We start from the raw sequence: 22743 nt of genomic DNA on the forward strand, positions 1-22743 counted from the left end.
AAGCAAACTAGTCAGTTAATAACTACAGTAATAGCTGAGTAAAGATTATTGTTAAATTGTATTTAGTTATTTCCATGGCAATATATATCTCTTTGTTGCAAATTCTCATAGCTGAATTGCTTAATTGTAATTTATGGAATTCCAATGCAGTTAATATATAGTGCAAAATCTGAATCTAAATTACCCATTTAAGAGGTATTATATTATAAATCACATAGCACTTTTTGTCACTTAGAACAGTAGACAGTGCAACTCCAGTGAGCTCTTTTGGGAGTAATAACAAGTTCCAGTTTTGCTTCTTAGTACTGAACTGAACTTACCGCTCTATCCCTCACATATTTTACTGAAATAGTTTACTTCATTCTGGTGCCTTGTTTTTATTTACATGCTCTACACCAAGGTGCATACTCCTTAGTTTACTTACCTATTGCAACAGAATATTTTATGTCTCTATGGCTATTGCCAAGTCTACAAATAAAAGAAAACCTGTACTTGCATGCAACATTAAATCTTTTACTACCAATTTAAGTTTCTGTCTGCTGTTTGTTGTTATGGCTGCTTTTCTGTGCTAATGAAGTATTCTTGATGGTCTTCTTGTGGGAAAAAACACTTTTACTCTTGAGATTTTAATGCTTTTTATAGTGGATTGGTTTACATTAAACATAACAACTGACCTACGCACCTAATTAAGCAACCATATTTCAGCTGGACCTATGTGTGCATAGACCTTCTGGACCTCATACAAACCAAATACACTGGGACAAATTTTTCTCTTCAGAGGATTGGTTTACAGAAAGTGTCAGAATCACAGTCCTTCTATGTAGATGCAGTATACATTGGACAGACATCTACAGTCTCGGCATGGGATGGTATGTTGTATCATTTCATATCTAGTTAAGCCTTCTAAATCTCTTGTAGTAAAATCTTACCATGGAAATGATTTATATCCCCTAATTCAGATAGAAACATTAGTCTCTAAATATTTATGACTCATTCTTTTATCTCAATATTATTATTTAAATCATATTATTTTTTATTCTAAGGATAAGTGTACCCTTACTTTAAACTTTGTCATTATAGCAAGAATTAGTTTTAATGGTCCTGGATTCTGTTTACAGATATACAAACGGTGGCAAACATTTTCATTTTGCTTTGTTTGATTTTTGAGAAACTAACTATGAAGATATCTGTTCCTAAAAGGCAACTGTTGACTTTGACAAAAATTCAGCTATTTCCACGGACTTCATGGTGATAATTAATAATACTTAAATGAAGTATTCTGGTAGTCTAAGCATTGTTTTTTTAGTCATGTCAGTAGACCCAAATATATGAGCTGTGATAATAAAATAATTAAAATTAAACTGTGATCTTTTAAAAAAAATCAACCTAATTCCACTTGATCTTAGCCAAAAGGCCGAGAAGCGATAAAAATCAACCTAATTCCAAACGGTCACCTTGAAAAGTGACTACTACCATTTTTCAGTGGAATTTTAGAATCCTTTCCTTTGGAAATATTTTCAAGTGCAAGGTCATGAGTCAACTGGTAACAAATTAAATGTTAACTATTTTAGAGTGTCTTCTTTTGAATCTGCTCTCACCAGACCTACATTATGATTGGTGGAGCACATATATAAGATAGCTCACTTGTGCCCAGGTAAATGTAGTTCACTAAATAACATGCATTTAGCACCTATCATGTGGCAGGCACTGTGCTGGGTACTAAAGAAATTGCTGTGAACAAGACTGTCCTCCTGGTGCTGTCGTCATGGAGCACACATCCTAGTGAGCACCACTTTCAGGAACCTAGAGCAGAGCAGAACTAACAGGTGCACAGAAGGCTACCTGGAACCCAGGGTTTGGTGACTTTTAAATATTTTCTTTTATCTGATGAGGCTTATATGTTGACAGACTTTAAAGCTTTATATTCTAGAAATAAAAGTTTACCAAGCTCCAAAATCTACTTGCCTTAAGATCTTTCTAAAATTTGATTCTACACAGCTTATTCCATGACATGGATATAATTTGAGGGTTTTCTTCTTAGCAGCAAAGTCCATGCAATTTTATTTCCCATTTATTCTATGTTCCTTAGAAATGCCAAAGAGAAGACTTCCAGCATTAGCAAGTAAAGGGATATTTTTAAAGCACTTTCAGGTGAATCACACCAAAATTAATGGATCAAGTATGACCAACCAATATTCTATCACCATGACTTCATATAATTGCAGTTATAATATACCCATGATGAGTGTGAGCTTTGGGCAGGTAAGCCTAGAATTTTACAAGTTACTATTTTCAGTTTATGGGAAATTAGCTTTGATTTAGTTTCTTACTTTTTTACATTTTTCTTTTACTTTTTACCCATTTGTCCCCAACAATAACATCTCATATAAACTATAGCATAATAGCACAACCAGGAAATTGATACTGATACAATCTACCGATCTTTTTTTTTTTTTTTTAATTTATTCATGAAAGTCAGAGAGAGAGAGAGAGGCAGAGGCAGAGGGAGAGAAGCAGGCTCCCCGCCTAGCAGGGAGCCCGATGCGGGACTCGATCCCAGGACCCTGGGATCATGACCTGAGCCGAAGGCAGACGCTTAACCATCTGAGCCACCCAGGCGCCCCACAATCTACCGATCTTAATAAGATTTTACCAGTCTTACAGGTTTTCATTTGGGTGTATGTGTATATAGTGAATATATGTGTAGTTCTGTACAGTTTTATCACATGTGTACATTCATCTGACGACCATAAAACCGTTCCATTCCAAGGATCCCTTGTGCTGCTACCCTTTTATAGCCACAGCCAGCTTTCTCCCTCCTGTTCCCCCTTATCTGGCAAACACTACATCTCGTCATTTCAACAATGTTCTGTAAAATGGAATCAGATCTTACATAATCATACTAGTATATAGCCTTTTGAGATTGACGTTTTTACTCAGCATATTACCTTTGAGATTCTTCCAAGTTGTTGTGCTTGGAATTAATACTTTGTTCATTTTGATTACTGAGTAGTAGCAAATGGTATGGATGTACCACAGTTGGTTTAACCACTTACTCATTGAAGGACATTTGAGTTGTTTCCAGGTTTTTGCTATTATGAATAAAGCTGCTGTGAATGTTTTATCTACAGGTTTTCTGTGACATAAAATTTTCATTTTTCCAGATTAATTGCCCAATGGTGCAAATATGAGGTCATGTGGTAAGGACATGTTTAGTTTTGTAAGAAACTACCGTATTCTTTTCCAAAGTGGCTGTACCATTTTACAATCCCACCAACGTTTGAATGATCAGTTTCTGCACAAACTTGCCAGCATTGACATGATCACTACTTTTTTAATGTTAGCCATTCTGATGGGTATGTACTGTAGCTCATTTTGGTGTTAGTTTGCCTTCCCTAATGGCTAATGATATTGAACACCCATATAACCTCTTCTGTGAAATGTTTCTTCATGTCTTTTGCACATTTTCCACTTGGGTTATTTACTTATTGTTTTTTAAAGCTCTTTTATATTCCAGATATGAGTCCTTTCTCAGATATGTGTTTTGCAAATATTTTCTCTCAATGTGTACCTGGCCTTTTTGTCTTCTTTATAAGGTCTTTCACAGAATGAAAGTTTTTAATTTTGATAAGATCCAGTTTATCAATTTTTTCTTCTATGAATGGTGCTTTTTGGTTTCAAGTTTAAGAAATTTTTGCTTAGCCCGAAGTCCTAAATGTTTTTCTGTTTTTCTCCGAAAGTTTTATAGCTGTCCATTTTATATTTAAGGCCATGATTCATTTTGAGTTAACTTTTGTATAAGATGTGAAGTTTTAGGTCGATGTTCCCTTGTTTGCCTGTGGCTCCAAATGATCCAGCACCATTTAATGAAAAGGCTATTGTTTCTCAATTGAATTACTTTTGCACCTTTGTCAAAAATCAGTTGGGCATATTTGTGGAGGCATATTTCTGTATTCTCTATTCTGTTCCTTTGCTCTGTGTGTTGATTCTCCCACCATTCTCCTTACTGTAGCTATATAGTAAGACAGCCCTGGATAGAGTGATTCCTCTTACTTTATTCTTGTGAAAAATTGTTTGAGCTATTCTAGGTGCTGTGTATTTTCGTGTAGATTTTGGAATAAACTTGTGAATGTCTACAAAAATCTTGCTGTAGATTTTGGAATAAACTTGTGAATGTCTACAAAAATCTTGCTGGCATTTTGATAAGAATTGCATTAAACCTATACATTGTTTTGGAGAGAATTGACACTTTTATTGGTCTTGCAATTCATGAACAGGGTATGTCTCCATTTATTAGATCTTCTTTGCTCTCTTTCATCAGCATATTTAGGTCTTCTTTGATTACTTCCACCAACATTTTCCAATTTTCAGGTCAGATCCTGTACCTGTTTTGTTACATTTATATGTATTTCTTTTTTTTTTTTTTCTTGAAGTAATTGTAAATGGCCTGTGTTGCTAATTTGGGTTTCTACATACTTGCTTTTGTATATAGCAATTATGTGATTGGTTTTTGTGTTGATCTTATATCCTGCAGCCTTGCTGAATTCCATGAATTTTTACAAAGTAAATGCCCTCACATAACCACTACCCAGATCAAGATAAAGAAAATCATTACCTCCCCAAGAGCCTTCCTTGTGCCTTCCCTTAGTCATTAGATTACTCACTCTTTACCCCTGGATAACCACTGTTTTGACTTCTACCACCAATAAATAGTTTTGCTTGTTTTTAGTCTTCATATCAGTAAATAATACAGTATGTGCTCTTTTGCATCTAGCTCCTTTTATTTGCTATTGTGAGATTTATGTGTTGCATGAAGCGGCAGTTCATTCTTGGTCATTGCTTTACCATATTCCATGGTGTGACTATACTACAATTTAACCATCCTATCAGTGGGCTTTTGCCTTATTTCCAGTTTGGTACTATTATGAATAAAGCTGCAATGAACATTCTTGCATATGTCTTTTGGCAATTATGTTTATTCACTTCAGTGGGCAACTGAGGCTTACAGTTTTAAATTCCACAAGATACACAGACAACTGTGAGGGATCAGAAGCAGGAGACTATCATTTTCACTATTAGAGTTACAATCTATGAATTTTTAGAGCACGTGTTGCTTTTGTCAGTTGACTGGCACTCAACCTTAGGTTTTCCTGAGTCTGGATCAGTCTCTGTGCCGATTATATACTATTGTATATTGTTAGTTTTATAGTCCCCATATGCTATTTCTCCAAAAAGAACTTTAGTTTTCTGATAGCTAAGGCTTCATCTTGTGTTTCCCTGCCTCCCCACAGTGATTAGCACTGTACCTTGAATGGAATGCCTGTTCAATAAATATTTGTTCGTTGAGTGATGGAGGGTACACTCTGAATTAATGAGGTATTACTGTGGTTCCAGCTTATTGCTGCCCAGATGACTGAGTTGACTTTGGCCTCATTATTGCAGCTATGTAGGTATGGCCCGTGTTGATTTATGTGACTCTCCTTAATGTTCTGAAGGATCCTGAATACCTGAGCCCCATTTATGTCATGTCACAGGATTGTACAATAGGGAAATAGAAATCATGTTAGCCGTTCTTATGTTTAATCATTTTATCAATATTTATTTTGGAAATTAGATAATCACAAACGAGACAGAGAATGAGTCTGTTTACAGAGGAAATAATTGGCCAGGGGAGTCAAAGATTCGTATTCAAAGAATTCAAGCCGCGTCCCCACCTCTAAGTGGCAGTTTTGACATTCAAGCTTATGGACACATCCTCAAAGGTATATGACAAAAGTTCAGAACATTGGCATACATACATATATATATATGTATATATATATATATACAGTGCTGATCTAGGCAATCATAATGAATATTTTGGTGTATTTCTTTCTAATATAATTTCTCTACATAATTTATATAGTTGAGATAATGTTAGTAATGTAAAACTAAATTATCCAGAACAAATTATATTTTCACTTTTTCTTCATCGCCTCTCCATATATAATAGGTTATATTTCCAAAGGTTTGTTTTTCTTTTATATCCCTTGGCTTATAAGGTTATCTATAACGTTAATCAGTATTCAAAATAAAAATATTTGAGCCAAGGCTATAATCTGAGGTATATTACTCATGTAATTTTTGCTTCCAAGAGATACATAAATTCTTGGCATAAATGAGATACAAATTTCATTTTCACTATATTGAAGGAGGACAGTTGGCTTATAAGTGGTAATATGCAGTACACATTTCCTGTATTTTAAGGGTGAAATTTATTTGTGAATTTTTCACTCTTCCTATTTCCTGTCCTTGTGTGAGTGCAGGCCTTCCTGCCATGGTGTCAGCTGTGGATTTACAATTTGCACTCCAGAGCGTGGAAGAAGTGGGCCGTGTCTCAGTGACACGTGAAGGAACCTGCGCTGGGTACTCATGGAACATCAAGTGGAGAAGCACATGTGGAAAGCAGAATCTTCTACAGGTTCCCTCAGCTGGCTTGGTTTTTGTTCTCTTCTGGGTGTTGCTTGCTTATTTGCACCCTGCCTCATTTTTTTTTTCACCCTGCCTCATTTTTATAAGAATTTGAGGCTGCCTATACTTTTAAAAATGCGAACTATAGACTAAACATGAAAAAAAGGAAATTGAGGATAAGATTGTTCTCAATTAAGTTGACAAGATGTTCTCTTTTGTGGAGAATTGTTCTTGGTACTTTATTTGCTGTCCCCTCTGGAGAGAGTCCAGGAATATGTGTTAGAAGACCCTTGACAGGGGCAGGAAGAGGCCAGGCAATGCCAGTCTCAGAACTAAATCTGGGTCTACCTAATGGGGGGACCAAGTATAATCACCCTCGCTGTCTATAATTCTACCACCATCCACTAGAGTTGCATTCTGGGGACTTGGTTGCTTTTCTGGTTATGAACTTTAAGTTCATAAGGGAGTCACATGTTAAGTTGCCATCTAATAACCTTTGCTTAGTTAGAGTGTGAAGGGGGCAGGGAACGGGGGTCAGGCCCAGAGTATGTGAAGGAGAGGCATCCAGAGGTGTCTGGGGGCTCAGATTGTCAAACATTAAAAAGATGATGCTTTCCAGTGACAGAGAGAGAGAGTCTCTCTCATGCACCATTGGTGAGAAAGTCAATCAGTATGACCTTTTTAGGGGATTATGTAGTAGAGTCTGAATATAGATACCTCCTGATTTAGCAATCTCAGCTATTTAACTCTATACTACCGAAATCATAACACAAATATGAAATGATATAGGCACAGAGGTAGTCACTGCAGCAGTATTTGTAATAGTAAAAACCTAGGAACCTATCCTCATCAGTAGAGGATAAACGCCACAACCTTAGCATGACTGCTGTGCAGCCACAGGGAAACCTGGATAGTCACCTGGAAAGATGTTCATGACATAAGGTGGAAAAAATACAGCCGTCTACTTGTGAAAACATTGTGGGGGAAAAAAAGAGAAAAAAAAGGTATGTAAGTGTAGCATATAATGTACACACATAGGCTCTGGATGTGGAAAATAGTGAGTCATAAAGAAATGGAGGTTATTTAAGAAAATGCATGGTCTAAAATGAGAATTAGAAGATTCTGTAGCTGAGCAGCTCTAGTGACTGGTCTTCTTCTTGGTATCTCTGCTGGTATCTGTGCACTTACCCCCCTGCCTCTCTTCTGATCAGTCTCCTCTGCTTGCTCATCATTCTGCTTCTCATCACCACTTCGGCACACACAAGGCCCAGCATGGAGACTTCTATCTCTTTGTTAGCCACAGTATATATATCAGAAGCCTGCCATCTTGGCAGAGGGATTTTTGGAATGACCAAGTTGTACACACTGATTTGATTCGATTCATTTTTATTATTGGCCAAAAAATATAATTCCACGAGTGAATGAAAAACCAGGATAATCAGGGGTGAAAATGCTGATTGAGAAAAGTTGACTTTCGGGTGGAAAGAGGAATAAATTATTCAACTATTCAACAATCATTTGTCAAAGCAGTCATATTCAGAAAAAGCATGGAATGTTCTGGGAAAATAAAATTTATTAAATTCATTTTCCTGAGACATATTTTACTCTAAAAATTCAGGTTAATTTTAGTCATTTAATTCAACTTGTAATTGATACAATCTATGGTAAGACAATAATAGCATTTTATTGGGGGTAGATTATGCTCATTTGTGAAGAGGCTCCTTTTTCAAAAAATGTGACTAAAGTGTTTTCAAATGCTTTTTTTTAAATCCTTGGCTTTTATTCACTTTCAACCTTGCTTAATTTTAAAAGAAAAACTAGTGTGGTCATATTTATCATAGCCTTTCTAGTAAAATAATTTTGTATAACAACAGATTAATGACTCCAATATTATTGGAGAAAAGGCTAATATGACAGTTACGAAGATAAAGGAAGGTGGCTTATTCAGACAGCGCATACTTGGAGACCTACTTCGTACACCCAGCCAACAGCCACAGGTATTCTTGAAACTTTCCTCATAACATTTAACATAATTTTAAATGTGTAACTACTTTGTAATACATTAAAGACCAGTTAAACAGCAGGGATGATGTCTTTATTTTCATGTGAATATTTGGGTCAACAGTTGATCAACTCAGTAATATTATTTTATGACTTTTGGGGAAATTATCATCCTTATGATAAAAGAGTGGATTTTTAAGCCTGTTAGAATTTGAAAATATATTCTTTCATTTAATCTTTATAGTCATTCTGTGAAGTAATTATTACTACTTTAATAATGAGAAAATTAATATATAAGGAGTTTAAATGACTTTCTCAAGAGCAACCTTTATTTTCCTTCATAGCACTACTCACCACTAGGGCGTAATATGTATTTACTTTTTAAAAAAATTTATAGTCTTGGGGCGCCTGGGTGGCTCAGTCAGTTGAGCATCTGACTTTGGCTTAGGTCATGACCTCAGGGTCCTGGGATTGAGCCCCGCATTGGGCTCCCTCCTCAGCAGGGAGTCTGCTTGTCCCTCTCCCTCTCCCTTTGCCCCGCTCATGTTCTCTCTCATGAGCTCTCTCTCTCAAATAAATAAATAAAATCTTAAAATTTTTGATAGTCTTGTGCAACTGTCTGTCTCTTCCCCACCGGAGAATAAATTGAGTGACAGCAGGGATGTCATCGTTTGTGTTTAATGTTGTATTACTGTATTTTAACATTTATAACTGTGCCTTTGCATAGTAGGCACATTTGCTGAATGAATGAATGGTCAAGCAGAAGAAATACAAATGAATAGATTAATTTTTATAAACACACAAGCAAACAAACAAAATTCCATCATTTGTTTAAATCCTATGCATATTCTCCTTAGCCATGCTACCCCTGTTCTCTTTATTTGAAGGTTGAAGTCTATGTCAATGGAATTCCAGCTAAATGTTCGGGTGACTGTGGGTTTACGTGGGATCCCATGGCCACTCCATTAGTATGGGCCATAAACCCGTCTCAAGGTAATCTGCTTTTTAACTTGGAGTAGAGGGTGGAGGACAACTAACAAAACTGTATACTAATAATGATTTTTTAATATACTAGTTTCACCAACTCAAACATTTCTACATAGTTAAAAAAAATCTATCAGATCAGAAAGCTGTGAAAAGAGCATTTATTACTTATATTTGAAAAAAAAAATCGTATTTGAAGTTGGACTCCCCAGTCTTCTACTTCTCCAGTTTCACCACGTTAGAATCAGTCTCTAAAATTTCACACTGATGAGGCATTTTCATGAAATTCTGCTTGCTGGGGTATTAACAGGAATCTTTGATCATATGAGACCACTTCTAGGAGATTTAGTACTACAACGCTGGTAATGAGACAGCTGCTGTTTAGTAAAAGAAAATAAGTAGGTCCTAGACCTGAGAACTGGAGAGAAAAAATATTGCCAAGATCTCAGTCTTGGGCGAAACATTGTACCATATCTTCATAATATGTTATTACTTTAAAAAAACGTGATTACACTTTGTGTCTGAACTCCCAAGTACTGAAGTAAACAGCAGGACTAAGGATTGTTCGGAGTGGCCTTTTGTTTCAGTCAGAAAGATAAGCTCAGGTGCTACCATCTCAGATTTAATCTTGGTGGCTAGTAGGAAAATTCATCTGCTAATTATGTATCAGGAGAAAAAAGGGAAATTTTAAAAACCACATCTTTGTGTTGAAAGAATATGTTCTTCAGACTTTTTTTTACAGTAATGATATTACGTTGGGACAATTCATGTCACAGGGGGTCAAAACCATCAAGGATAAGAATTTGATTAACTCTCATTTGGTTGTGGTCCTTTGGGGTATTTATATTTTTACATCTATCCTTGTATTTTGTAATGAATTTCCATTTTTGTATGCAGTTCCTGAAAAAAACTGTTTCTTAACAAAATAATTAATTATCTGAATTGCCTTTTGCCCAATTTTGATAAATTTAAAAATAAAGTATAAATATGCTGTAAAAAACACCTATATTCTCTTCATTGAAAATTAGCACTGTTAGCATTTTGTCATATTTACTTCCAATCATCAGTTTAAGAAGGGAAATATTATAGGAATAGCTAAAGTCCTCTCGAGGCACAATCTCTGGTTCTAGTCCTTACAAATCTCCCTAGAGGCAGTCACAATAATTAATTTTGTGTGTATTCTTCCATGCCATTTTTAATACCTTTTGTATATAACATGCAGATATGGTAATTTTGCCAGTTTTTTTAAGCTTATGAAAGAGATGTTGAAATGTAAATATCAGAGCTATTACACTGTAAGTATCATTTGCATCTGACTTTTGTCATTCAGCATTCATTTTGAGAAATAGTTATATGGTTTTATGTATGTCCAATTCATCATTTTAAAATACTTCATGAATATACCGATTTATTTTTGTCTCTATTGATGGACGTTTAGATTGTTTACAGTTTTTTGCTTTTACACATAACTGTATTGAACTTTGTTGCACAAATCTCCTATTGCATACATGCTAGATATGCCCAGAGACAGACTTGCTGGATAATAAACAAGTTTTTGTGTGTTCAGTTTATTAGATAACCAAATTGCTCTCCAGAGTTCCTGTACTTGCAGCAGGCATGAGAATGCCGTATTCCCCACATCCTTGTCAATACTTGGTATCATCAGCTTCCTAAGTTTGGTCAATTTGATGGGTGAAAGGGGTTATCTCATCATCATCTTAATTTGTCTGTTCCCTGAGGAGTAATGCATGTGAGCATCTTCTCATATGTTTCTCGGACATTTGGGTTATTTCTTCTGCAAATTGTTTGTTAACATCCTTTATTCATTTATCAGATTGTCTTTTTTCTGTTGCCTTATAGCTGTGTATTATATATTATGTTTACCAATCCTTTGCACATGTCTTCTCCCAGTATGTCACCTGCACTTTTAGTATCTTGCTTATGGAACCATTTCAATCACTGATTTAGTCCAATTTATTTATCTTTTCCTTTATGGTTAACCATGGCTTTTTAATCTTATTTAAGAAACCCATCTCTACATTAAAGTTAAGATGTTTGATTATGTTTTCTTCTAAAATTCTAGAGTTTCGCATTTTTCATTCTTAGCTATTTAAATCCATGTGGAATCCATGTTGTGTGTGATGTCATATAAGTAGGGTGACCGTATCATTTGTCAATCAAATCTGGACACTAGAGTGAATGGAAAAACATTAAGTATAAGGTGCAGAGACAGTGGGTGTACCCTGGTAGTATCTCTGGCACTTTAGGATGTGTGTCACCCTAGATAGAGGAATCTTATTTTATCACAAGTGGAAAGTGCCCACAACACATATTGTGCATGCAGTTCATCCTTTTCTCATGAATTTGTGCTAGCAATTCTGTCATAGTAAAAGTCACCATATAGAGGTGACTGTTTAATTTGTTTGTCATAACAGCAATTTTCCTTTCCTTATGTCATTCTATACTGCAGTCAGATGATTCTTCTGCTAATCCCTATCAACATAGATTTAAAACATGAAACAATGTAGAGCAATTCAATGGAAAAAATTTACCATTGGGAAATATGTGTCTTTTTTCCCTGCTTGCTTATAGGCTTATTGTTTATAGTCTTTAGAAGATAGGCTTATTTTTCTCTGCAAAGCATTTGATTTTATAACAACAGATTCTGTGGTTTTTTTCATTTTAATATTGTTGTTTAAAATCATCATTTTCAGGGACCTATGAAGAAAGCACAATTCTAACCATATCAGGCTCTGGATTTTCTCCCAATTCAACTATATCAGTCTCAGTTGGACCAATGGGTTGCTCTCTTCTTTCTGTGGTTGGTAGGTTCTTTGTAAAATTATTATTATTACAGCTAATTGTTTTTCTCTAAGAGAAAGTAGACTCAAAGAGCAGTATTAGGATAATACTTCTCCTATAGAGTATGCTATGGGGGCATGAAATTGGCAAACTTCTCTGGATAAATGCACTTTTTAATCTTTGCTTATGACCACAAACTAATTCTTTTAGTATTGCACAGTGTCTTTATCCCATAACAGTTAATTTTTGTTCCTTTCCCCTCATAAAGTGATTATATAAAAGCTCTCCTTCTTTGGTATGTTTCTGGGACACAAAAATATATAAGCTGCTACTCTGGTATTCCATGGTCCTTTCTGCCCATGCTTTGACAATGTCACATTAGTAATGCAGAAAAAGGACATGGCCATCTTCCCTGACTTCTAGTCCAACAAAATCTCTACCCATTAACACAGAATTTCAAGATTATTCACATTTTCTACTCTTGAAAAAGTGAAAACCATGATTATTTATTTCCCTAAAAATTATCTTTCATAATCCTAGGTATTTTCTTTAACTTTAATTACATAAGCAAATTCACCTTCCATACAGTTAAGTTGTTTTTAATTTAGATATCTGTGCATTCTTGAGATCTAAGTCAATAATGCACTTGTAATATAAATGTACATATACTGTTCTAAATAAAGTGTGAAGGATAGGTTTTCATTTAGGTTTTGATCACCTTTCTTGATGAAACCTGATATTTTACTTAGTTTTGGACATAAATCATGTATTGAACCAACATTTTTAGAATTATTGATATAAATGATTTTACAGATTAGGACTTTTAAATTATTATTACAATAACCTTTTTTGTTTTTGGCCACAGTAGAAGTCAGGAGCAAATCATTCACTTTGCTTTTATTATTTTTTTACCTAGCTTTTTTCTAACAGTGTCTGATTCATAACATCAGGTAGCTTGTAAAGACTTTCGTCCCATTAAGGGACGTATTCCTTAGATACATTTCTTGGGGTATAAAAATGAAGGCCAATGTTTATATTTACAAATATAAAATTTCAGTAATTTTATCTTACAAACATATTTAATTTATCATGCTTTTCTTTTTTAATCACCAGAAAATGAGATCAAGTGCCAGATTCTGAATGGAAGTTCTGGCCATTTCCCAGTTGCTGTGTCCGTAGCTGATGTTGGACTAGCACGGAATGTAGAGGGTCAGACATTCCATTTCACGTATCAGAATCGGATCTCACACATCTGGCCTGCTTCTGGCAGCCTGGCAGGTAATAGTTAATTGTTCTAAACAAAGAAAATTGCATCCATTTCTGTCATGTCATTGTACTGTTTCTAGAACAGGGTGGAGGGAGAAGAACCCCAAGCTCCCTCAGAGAGAACAAAGGAGACTCCCCTTTTGGAAGGCACAGTGATTAAATGGCTGACTAATTCTTTTGTTTCATATGATGCACAAGTGAGGGCAACTGCTTATACTTACATCTTAAGTTATTGAATTAATATCATCAATTATTACATGTTTCTATAACAAGCTCATCAATTATGTCAAGATAAGATTTATTAGTTATTATTCTGCTTGCAAGCTGCTCCATTTGTAACCATGGTCTCAGTGGAGCTACTTGACCCAGAAAAAGTTCCAGGAACAAATCGGAGAAAGGAAGGCTGATGCAGAAGATGGAGAGAAAATAACACATTTTTCCTGTCCTGCTTCATTTCCTTTGCCTTGGTTTGACCGTGCTCGGTTTTGGATTTTTGCTTTGGTCTTGATCTTTTCGGTGTGTTTTGTGTTTTTATTTTACTTTATTTTATTTTTGTTTTGTTGGGATTTTTTCTTAGTTCCTTTTACTTAGAGATAGTAAAATCTGAGATTTGGGAAGAGTCTTCATTCACTTTCATTCCCACCCACAGAATGGTTGAGCATATAGAAACAGCATAATTTCTCTTTAGGATGAAGAGGACTATATGGAAAATAGTTGCTGCTAGTGATGCCCCAAAGCAAAGGGTGGTTCCAAATCTGTTATTTCATGAAATCACTTAACCCAGTTGCTTTATGGTTCCAGACTTCAGAGCTCTGGTTCCCAGATGGGGTGGTGATTATATGTATCTCAGATCTGGTCCTTGATTATTTGCCAGCCCATCTCTTTGCCAGCCTAACTCTTGAATGATGAGTTAGATTCTTGCCAAAGTTTCCTTTTGTTATTGTCGATCTATTATTGTTATTGTTGTTTCCCTTTGAAGGTGGTACTCTTCTGAGTGTATCTGGATTTGGCTTTAATGAAAATTCAAAGGTATTAGTTGGAAATGAAACCTGCAATGTGATTGAAGGGGATTTGAATAAGATAACCTGCAGAACACCAAAAGTAAGGCATCTGATTTCAGTCATTTTTTTTTTCCCTAAAAACTTATGAACATCTTAGTAGATTAAACAAGTGACATTTTTACCTAGAAACTGTGGCATTACAGTGTTGTTCTGTACAATTATTTCTCCAACATCTCTCTGCTAAGATCCAAATATGAAGCATTATATCCACATTCTAGATACTTACCGTTTAGAAAGACAGACACATAAACCAGTGTTAAACCGTGTGTTCCACTTGAAATAATAGAAATAGATACAAAGTAAAAATAAAATATAGTGACGAGAGGCTGAGAAAGAGTTTCACAGAAAAATTGATGGCCTATCAGAACTTGAAGGATGAATGAGAGTTGACCAGGTAAATGCCAGGATGAAAACATTCAGTACTAACAGTCTAAAAAAAATTCAGAGAAGCAAATCTAGACATTTTTTATTTCTAAAAAAAGAATTTATGTCTTAAATGTGTTAAAGTTTCAGTTTGTCAACAATAAATAAATAAAGCAAATACAAAAAAACCCGTGAAATTCCTCATGCAATATTGTATCTTAGCACCAATCGTTGTTCTTTATCTTAAAAAATAGTGTCTAGATTTAAACCAAGACTCTTGTTTGCTTATTATGTGCAAAAGGATGCTGAATCCAGTAAGTAACATTAAAAAAAATTGAGCAGACTCAGTGTGGGTATTATGTAGTTGAAGTCTGTAGGAAAAGTAAATTTGAACACGTGTTGGACCAAATGATGATGAAAATCTGGAGGATATGGTAAACAAAAACTGTGTTTAAATTATGTCATTCACTTAAATGCTGAGTGCACATTAAGCAAATACTACATTCTGGAAAAGCGTTTTTTCCTAATTGGGAAGTGTATAGATATTCTATCAGTGAAAGCACCAAACATTTTTCTTAGGGATCCAAGTGTCTTAGTCTCCAATTCTGAAACTAGGTCAGCAAAAAGATATAATAATGTGATTTGTCAGGGAAGAGGAATAAAAAATTACATTTGAGTATGTTTTAAGAACAAAATGTCAAAACTTTTAGCACCTTTGCTTTATCAATTTAAAAGAGTCACTTGTCCAGGGGCGGGCATCTGGGTGGCTCAGTCGGTTAAGTGTCTGCCTTCAGCTCAGGTCATGATCCCAGGATCCTGGGATCGAGCCCCCTGCTTGGGGCTCCCAGCTCAGTGAGGAACCTGCTTCTCCTTCTCCCTCTGCCCCTCCCCCTGCTCCTGCTCTCTCTCTCTCAAATAAATAAAATCTTTTAAAATTTTTTAAAAAATAAGAGTCACTTGTCCAGAGCATCTTAACTATATTGCAGAGTCCTTAGGAGTCCAATAATTAATATGCATTTAAATTGGTCATAAACATCCTCAAAACTACTATATCATATACCTTTATCTAAAAAATTAAAACATGTAGCCTACATTGGATACCACAGCTTTCTAATATCTGAAAAATGATTCTGATTCATGACTTTGAAACCAAACATCTTCAGCAGTTTATTTTGAATAATTCTATTTGTTTTTAGCCACTGGATTTCTTTATCTCAACATTTAATATTTTCTAATTTTTTTTTCTTCTTATTTCAGAGAATTGAGGGTACAGTTGATATTTCAGTTATTACCAATGGATTTCAAGCCACAGCAAAGGATGCTTATAGTTATAATTGTTTACAGACTCCAGTTATAACTGATTTTAGTCCAAAAGTACGAACGATACAAGGTAAGAAAAATTTCAATAAAATCAGTCATTTGACATATATATGTAAGATATATGTAAGATAAACATGTATATGTAAGATATATATACATCACATAGATAAATGTGAACTATTTGTAGAAAGGTTTTTGAAGCATAGTTTCTTCTGCAGTTGTTTCTTAAAGCAAAACCAGGCACAAGTTTTTTTTAAGCATACATTAGTCTATTTATTATTTCACTTTGAACATGTGTAATAAGGAGAAAAATGTTAAGTTTTTTAGAAAGTACTTTGCCATCTTTTTTTTCCTGTGAAACAATTAAAAATGAATTTTATCTCTACATGGGAGCTATCAATTCTTTCACTGATTTCTCTTTTGCCTCTGCAAGCATTAGGATTTCCTAAATCCAACAAAAGATAAGAAATGAGTTAGTTTATTTAATATGCAAATTTTATGCCATATAATAAGTTGAATCTTCTTGTAAAAGTTTTATTCTCTTTTAAAATAATAGGAGAAGTTAATTTAACAATTAAGGGTTATAACTTTGGAAATGAAATCACACAAAACGTGGAGGTATATGTTGGAGGAAAACCCTGTCAGATTTTTCAGTGGAACTTCACAGATATTAGATGTCTTTTGCCCAAGCTGTCTCCTGGAAAACATGATATCTATGTAGAAGTCAGAAACTGGGGCTTTGCATCAACAAGGTATAGTAATGTCCATAAACTTGAGGAGTTGTGGAATACATGGGGCCAATGGTTTGGGGGTAAGAAAAGAAATAACCATTAACTTTATAATATTTCAGTTGCTTTTTTCACCTATCTACATCTCCTTTTGCAAAGTGTTCTGAGAATATCTCATACAGTGCAATCTGTGCTTAGTTTTGAGGCCAATACCATTCAGGTTAGGTTGTAAGATTCTCTGTGGAACTAGGTTTACGTATATATCACATATTTTTCATTCTGGAAATACTTATCAAGCAGTTAGTAAGGGCCAGTCGCTTGCTCAGTGCTGGATTCACTGTGGAGAATAAGAGGGACATGTCCTCCACTCTTAGTAGTGCCCACAGTTTTGTTGGGGAGGCAGATTTCAAACAGAAGATTACATCAATAACTTAATTATAAGTGTGAAAAAGGCTATGAGTAAGAGGTAGCAGGTCTGTAAGAGCATATAATAGAGAGCACTAACTTTTCCTGAGGGACAGGAAAGCATTCTCTAAAAGGTGACAATTAAGCCAAGAAATGGGTAGGAGTTGCCCATAAAGGAGAGGAGGACAGAATCCTTCTCCAGCTATTTCCTTTAGGTTACTATTCAGTATTTTCTTCCCGGAAGCTGTTTGTTAAAATTTTAGTAAAATTTTCATTCTGGCATAAGAAAAGTACGGGTTTAGAATACTTAGAAAAAGAGGAAACTGAAATAGAGGGATTAAAAAAAAAAAAAAAGGCAGGTACACCTGATGTCAGAATAGGAGAGATTATTGCAGCAGAATTTTGAGGTAAAGGAGGATAAGCAAGAGTAAATATGAACCCCAGAACTACATCCCCTCTTCAATTCACATGGCAGAGTTCACATAGGTTCCAGAAGAGCTGCTGGTTTGTGCTTTGGCATGAGGGAGATAATGAGCAGAATTGACAGCCTACAAAACTGGTTATTTCAGTGACAGTTCAAGAAATATGAATTCAGTTATGCTGAGGAAGTGAACTAAAAGTTAACACAAAGACTCATTTTCCTCATGGCGAGAGCTGGGATGTAGGAGTCTCCTCTAAATACCAGGTCAGAAAATCACTGTACATTTCGATGGTCTCCTAGCAGACACATTGTCTGTAACAAAGCAAAATAAGTTTAAAACTCTCTCATTGAAATACTGGGAAGGGAGATCATGACAAGTGTCCAACATACATAGAATAATTAAATTAGTTGCACAAAACTTTTATTTCTTATATAAAATGTATGGAATTTCATCTCTATTCCCTTATAGATAATGCAGCCTTTATGTTTTACTCTAATGAATATATAAAATATTTTAAAGGACATCATATATTTCTTGTGACCTCAGTTCTCATAACCACATCTTTCTCATAATATTTTAAGATTCTCCATCTCAAATTATTCTTGCCATGGGATTTTCAGAAATCTAATTTTCATTGTTAGGGGAAAACTCTTATTATATATTATTATTTTATATAGTACATAACTACATATGCTATGTATGTTATTATTATACACGCACACACACAGACCATCCAACCAAATTAAGGTCATGATGATTATCAGATTACTTAGTTCGAAAAAGTAATGTCTAATTAAATATTCAACTACTTCCTCTTCCTAAATGAATCATATCCTAATAAGAGTTTAGCAATAGGACCTCATGGAAAACTCATCGAAACATCTATTAATTTTTCTTTTGCAGAGACAAGTTGAATGCTTCTATACAGTATACTTTGGAAGTGACTGCCATGTTTCCACAGAGGGGCTCTTTATATGGTGGAACTGAAATCACTATAATGGGTTTGGGGTTCAGCACAATACCAACTGAGAATACTGTGCTCTTAGGTAAGAGCACCCTCACAAAAGGGTGATATCATTTTTTTCACTTTAAAAGATGTGCTTAGGGTGCCTAAGTTGGTTAAGCATCTGCCTTTGGCTCAGGTCATGATCCAGGGTCCTTGGATTGAGTCCCAAATCGGATCCCTGCTCAGTGGGGAGTCTGCTTCTCCCTCTGCCCCTACCCCCACCCACCCTGCTCATGCTCACTCTCTCTCTCACAAAAATAAATAAATAAAATATTTTTAAAAAATAAAAAATAAAATAAAAGATGTGCTTTTAGGTGTTATTATACAAATACTCTCAATCATGGAAACTTTATTTTGCTATTAGCATATAAAAGGCTAAGTGTGTTTGGTTAAGGTGGTAAAGAGAAATTGAATAACTGCTTTTGATTTCAATAAATATTTTATATTTAATATGTATAAAACACTTTAAAAAGTGAAAGTCTCTGTTCTAAAATTAATCAATACTCAAACATGATAGCTCTCAGAAAAGTATCAGAGATTTTACTAAATGTGGAGCTTTTGCAGGGCCTTAACTGTTTGCTTCATTTCTATGTTTTACAAAAAATATTTGAGAAAATGTTTTTTTCCCCCATCTTTTTTCTTTTCTTTCTAGGTTCCTTCCCTTGTGATGTGATTTCATCATCAGAAAATGTCATAAAATGCATTCTTCATTCAACAGGGAATACATTCAGGATTACCAGTATTGGAGAAGATTCAGGTATCAGCCAACATTTATATGTTGTAAATTATGGAACATAATTACAACCTGAAGTTGACCTGATTTTTATTTATTTAATACTTCAAAGTATTCAGAGGAAAAAGTATTGCTATTTCTTTCTATAATCTGTCAATAGTTTGTCTCTAATTTATCCCCTTGACATAGGGGGGCACATATAGAATGAATCAGTGGTAGACTTGAGTTTACAAGCCTAGACTGCAATTTGCAAGTTGCAGCCTTTATGTTTTACTCTAATGAATATATAAAATATTTTAAAGGACATCATATATTTCTTGTGACCTCAGTTCTCATAACCACATCTTTCTCATAATATTTTAAGATTCTCCATCTCAAATTATTCTTATCATGGGAGGAATTGCCATTAGGTTTTACTTCAGTACAGAACCTCCCGAGTTATGGTAGTTTGTTATTGGCCATGTGTTTCTAAATAAATATTTAAATTGAAATTATATAGACTTTGGCATGCCTTTATGCCTGAGAAAATTCTATGTTTAAAGAACTGAACACAGCTTTAAAAAATATTCCATGGGATATTTCTGAACAACTTATTTATTGACTTTCTGATTTTTTTTTTCAAATTGTCTCTTGATTATCAGTTATGGAAGTGTGTGGTTTATTTTTATCCTTCACTTCTCATTACGCACATAAAAATTTAAAAATGTGATACTTCAAAGGTAATTATTAAGACTTTTTATTCCGGGCGCCTGGGTGGCTCAGTTGGTTAAGCGACTGCCTTCGGCTCAGGTCATGATCCTGGAGTCCCGGGATCGAGTCCCGCATCGGGCTCCCTGCTCAGCGGGGAGCCTGCTTCTCCCTCTGACCCTCCCCCCTCTCATGTACTCTCTCTCATTCTCGCTCTCTCAAATGAATAAATAAATCTTTAAAAAAAAAAAAAAAAAAAAAAGACTTTTTATTCCTTTTCCTTTTTAAAAAAAAATGTGTCTCAATTCTTGCTTCCAGTACATGGATTAGGTTATGCCTGGTCACCATCAGTCTTAAATATATCTGTGGGAGACACAGTGACGTGGCATTGGCAAGCACATCCATTTCTTAGGGGAATAGGATATAGGGTTTTCTCTGTATCCAGCCCTGGAAGTGTAATTTATGATGGCAAAGGATTTACGAATGGAAGAGAAAAATCTGCATCAGGTATGCTTAGACTTTGTTGCATTTTGTGTCATGCTTCTCTTTCCTAGATATAATAAAGAGATGTTGTATAGATTTAAAATACTTTTGCATAAATGATATGTGTAAATAGTTGGCATTTTATTGCTGTAGTAAAAATGTTGCAGATTTATAAAAATATTATAAATGAATGTAAGCAAGGTATTTTATATATCAGAGATGAGTTCTGATTCAGAAGTATCTTTATTCTGGAATAATCAATTCAAAAAAATATCAAAATAAGCAAAATACAAAGAAAATTGGAGTATGTGTTTTAATCATACCAACTTGGTAGCAAGTAACAAACTTCGGTTGATTGGAATCAGCAAATGAGTATTTCTCCTAAGAGAACTCAGTGAAAGTGTGCCTTTTAAACTGTATGTTTTGTTCTATATATAGCAGTTTGAACTTTTTCTCATGAATACAAAGTACTGTTTGTTTTTCACTGAATGTTGAAGTTTTCTTTAAAATGTGGTAAATTATGCCAGACTGGACATGATTTTCTAGAAAAATTAATGCCGGATCTTGTCTTCCTGGAATGTAATTTCATTATAGAAGATAGTTCTTTTATAGCCAGTGAGTCCTTTCTTTACTACTTCCTGTTGAAATATCACATGCATGAAAAATAAGAATCCTGTCATCTGCATGTGTGTATAAATGATCATTTGAAATTTCTTTTGGAGGATGCGTTAATTGCTTGTGTTTATTACGTATGATCTTATTTTATGGCAGGTTCATTTTCTTACCAATTTACTTCACCTGGAACCCATTATTACAGCAGCGGGTATGTTGATGAGGCTTGCTCCATTTTTCTCCAAGGAGTCATTAATGTTTTACCAGCTGAAACCAGGCACATTTCCCTGCACCTGTTTGTGGGTAGCGCCGAAGCCACATATGCTCAGGGTAAGAGGGTTAGAGATGGAAACCATCTTTACTGTTTACTCCAGTGACCTAGGGTGCATGTGACCCTTTTGGAGTAGGAAGCAGATGACTGGGTATAACCCGGCTTCTGTCTCTGACCAGCTACATGACCTTGGATAGATCTGGACAGTTCTGAGGCTGGAATCTATTCTATAAAATGAGGCCCATGTTAATGTTGTCCTGCCATTCTCCCAGAATCCTTCTGTGCCTCAGATGAGATGTAGCATGAAGAAATTTTGACACTCTGTATGTGCCCCCCAAAATATATCAAAATGTGAGATGATGTTATTGTTTTGCTTTCCCCATAAGACCTGGCCTTAGACAAATTGAAAAATAAATTAATTTTTATATTCACTCTTCTCTCTTTACTACACCACCTCTGTCCAGGTCTTTATTTTAACTTTGTACTGCCTGAGCCCCTCTTGTCATTAAAACAAAACCAAAAACAATTTTTAATAGAATATAAACCACCACCATTAAAATAAAGAGTAATGCAGTCTGAAAACAGTTCTTGTTTTAGAATATTATCCGTGACTTACAGGCAGTTCTTTTGCCTAAAGGACCTGTGAATTTGCACTTGGGGAGCTCTGTGGCAGGCTGCCTAGCAACAGAACCCTTGTGTGGCCCCAACAATACCAGGGTTAAAAATTCAGATGGATTGGTCTTTGAGCTTTCAAGTTGTTTTTCACCATCTATAAACAACATTAGTCCATCTGCTGGAACACGAAATGAATTGATAACAATTACTGGACATGGCTTCAGTAATCTCACATGTGCTAATAAGGTAAGAATATAAAGATCTCCCGTATACTCAATAAAAGGAAAATGTTTCATCCACAACCTCATAATTTAATTTCTAACAGCTTTATTACAATATAATTCATATACCATATGATTCACCCACTTAAGGTGCATAGTTCAGTAGCCTTTAGTACATTCAGAGTTGTGCATCCATCACCACATTCAATTTTAGAACATTTTTATTACCCCAGAAAGGAACCCCTAACCCTTAGATATCACCATCAATCTCTTCAACCCTCCCAGCACTAAATAACCACTAATCTACTTTCTG

The 22743-nt window shown here is 35.0% G+C and overlaps 1 protein-coding gene and 1 pseudogene across 1 annotated transcript in view; one reads left to right on the forward strand and one right to left on the reverse strand.

Annotated features, from left to right (window-relative positions):
• Positions 1-22743, forward strand: part of PKHD1L1 (PKHD1 like 1) — a 139158-nt gene that overhangs the window by 42616 nt on the left and 73799 nt on the right. The window contains exons 22-37 of the mRNA XM_081817137.1: positions 706-869; positions 2090-2262; positions 5615-5762; positions 6306-6460; positions 8325-8447; positions 9339-9444; positions 12150-12260; positions 13351-13515; positions 14483-14604; positions 16185-16317; positions 16804-16999; positions 18706-18848; positions 19461-19565; positions 20547-20735; positions 21483-21653; positions 22232-22455. Coding sequence (XP_081673263.1) covers positions 706-869; positions 2090-2262; positions 5615-5762; positions 6306-6460; positions 8325-8447; positions 9339-9444; positions 12150-12260; positions 13351-13515; positions 14483-14604; positions 16185-16317; positions 16804-16999; positions 18706-18848; positions 19461-19565; positions 20547-20735; positions 21483-21653; positions 22232-22455 — 2428 coding nt within the window. The remainder of the gene's footprint in view (positions 1-705; positions 870-2089; positions 2263-5614; positions 5763-6305; positions 6461-8324; positions 8448-9338; positions 9445-12149; positions 12261-13350; positions 13516-14482; positions 14605-16184; positions 16318-16803; positions 17000-18705; positions 18849-19460; positions 19566-20546; positions 20736-21482; positions 21654-22231; positions 22456-22743) is intronic.
• LOC115937871 (U2 spliceosomal RNA) lies at positions 1310-1426 on the reverse strand (annotated as a pseudogene).

Source organism: Leptonychotes weddellii, chromosome 4 (genome assembly GCF_054177405.1).
Source record: "Leptonychotes weddellii isolate Sample4059 chromosome 4, ASM5417740v2, whole genome shotgun sequence".
Classification (NCBI taxonomy): domain Eukaryota; kingdom Metazoa; phylum Chordata; class Mammalia; order Carnivora; family Phocidae; genus Leptonychotes; species Leptonychotes weddellii.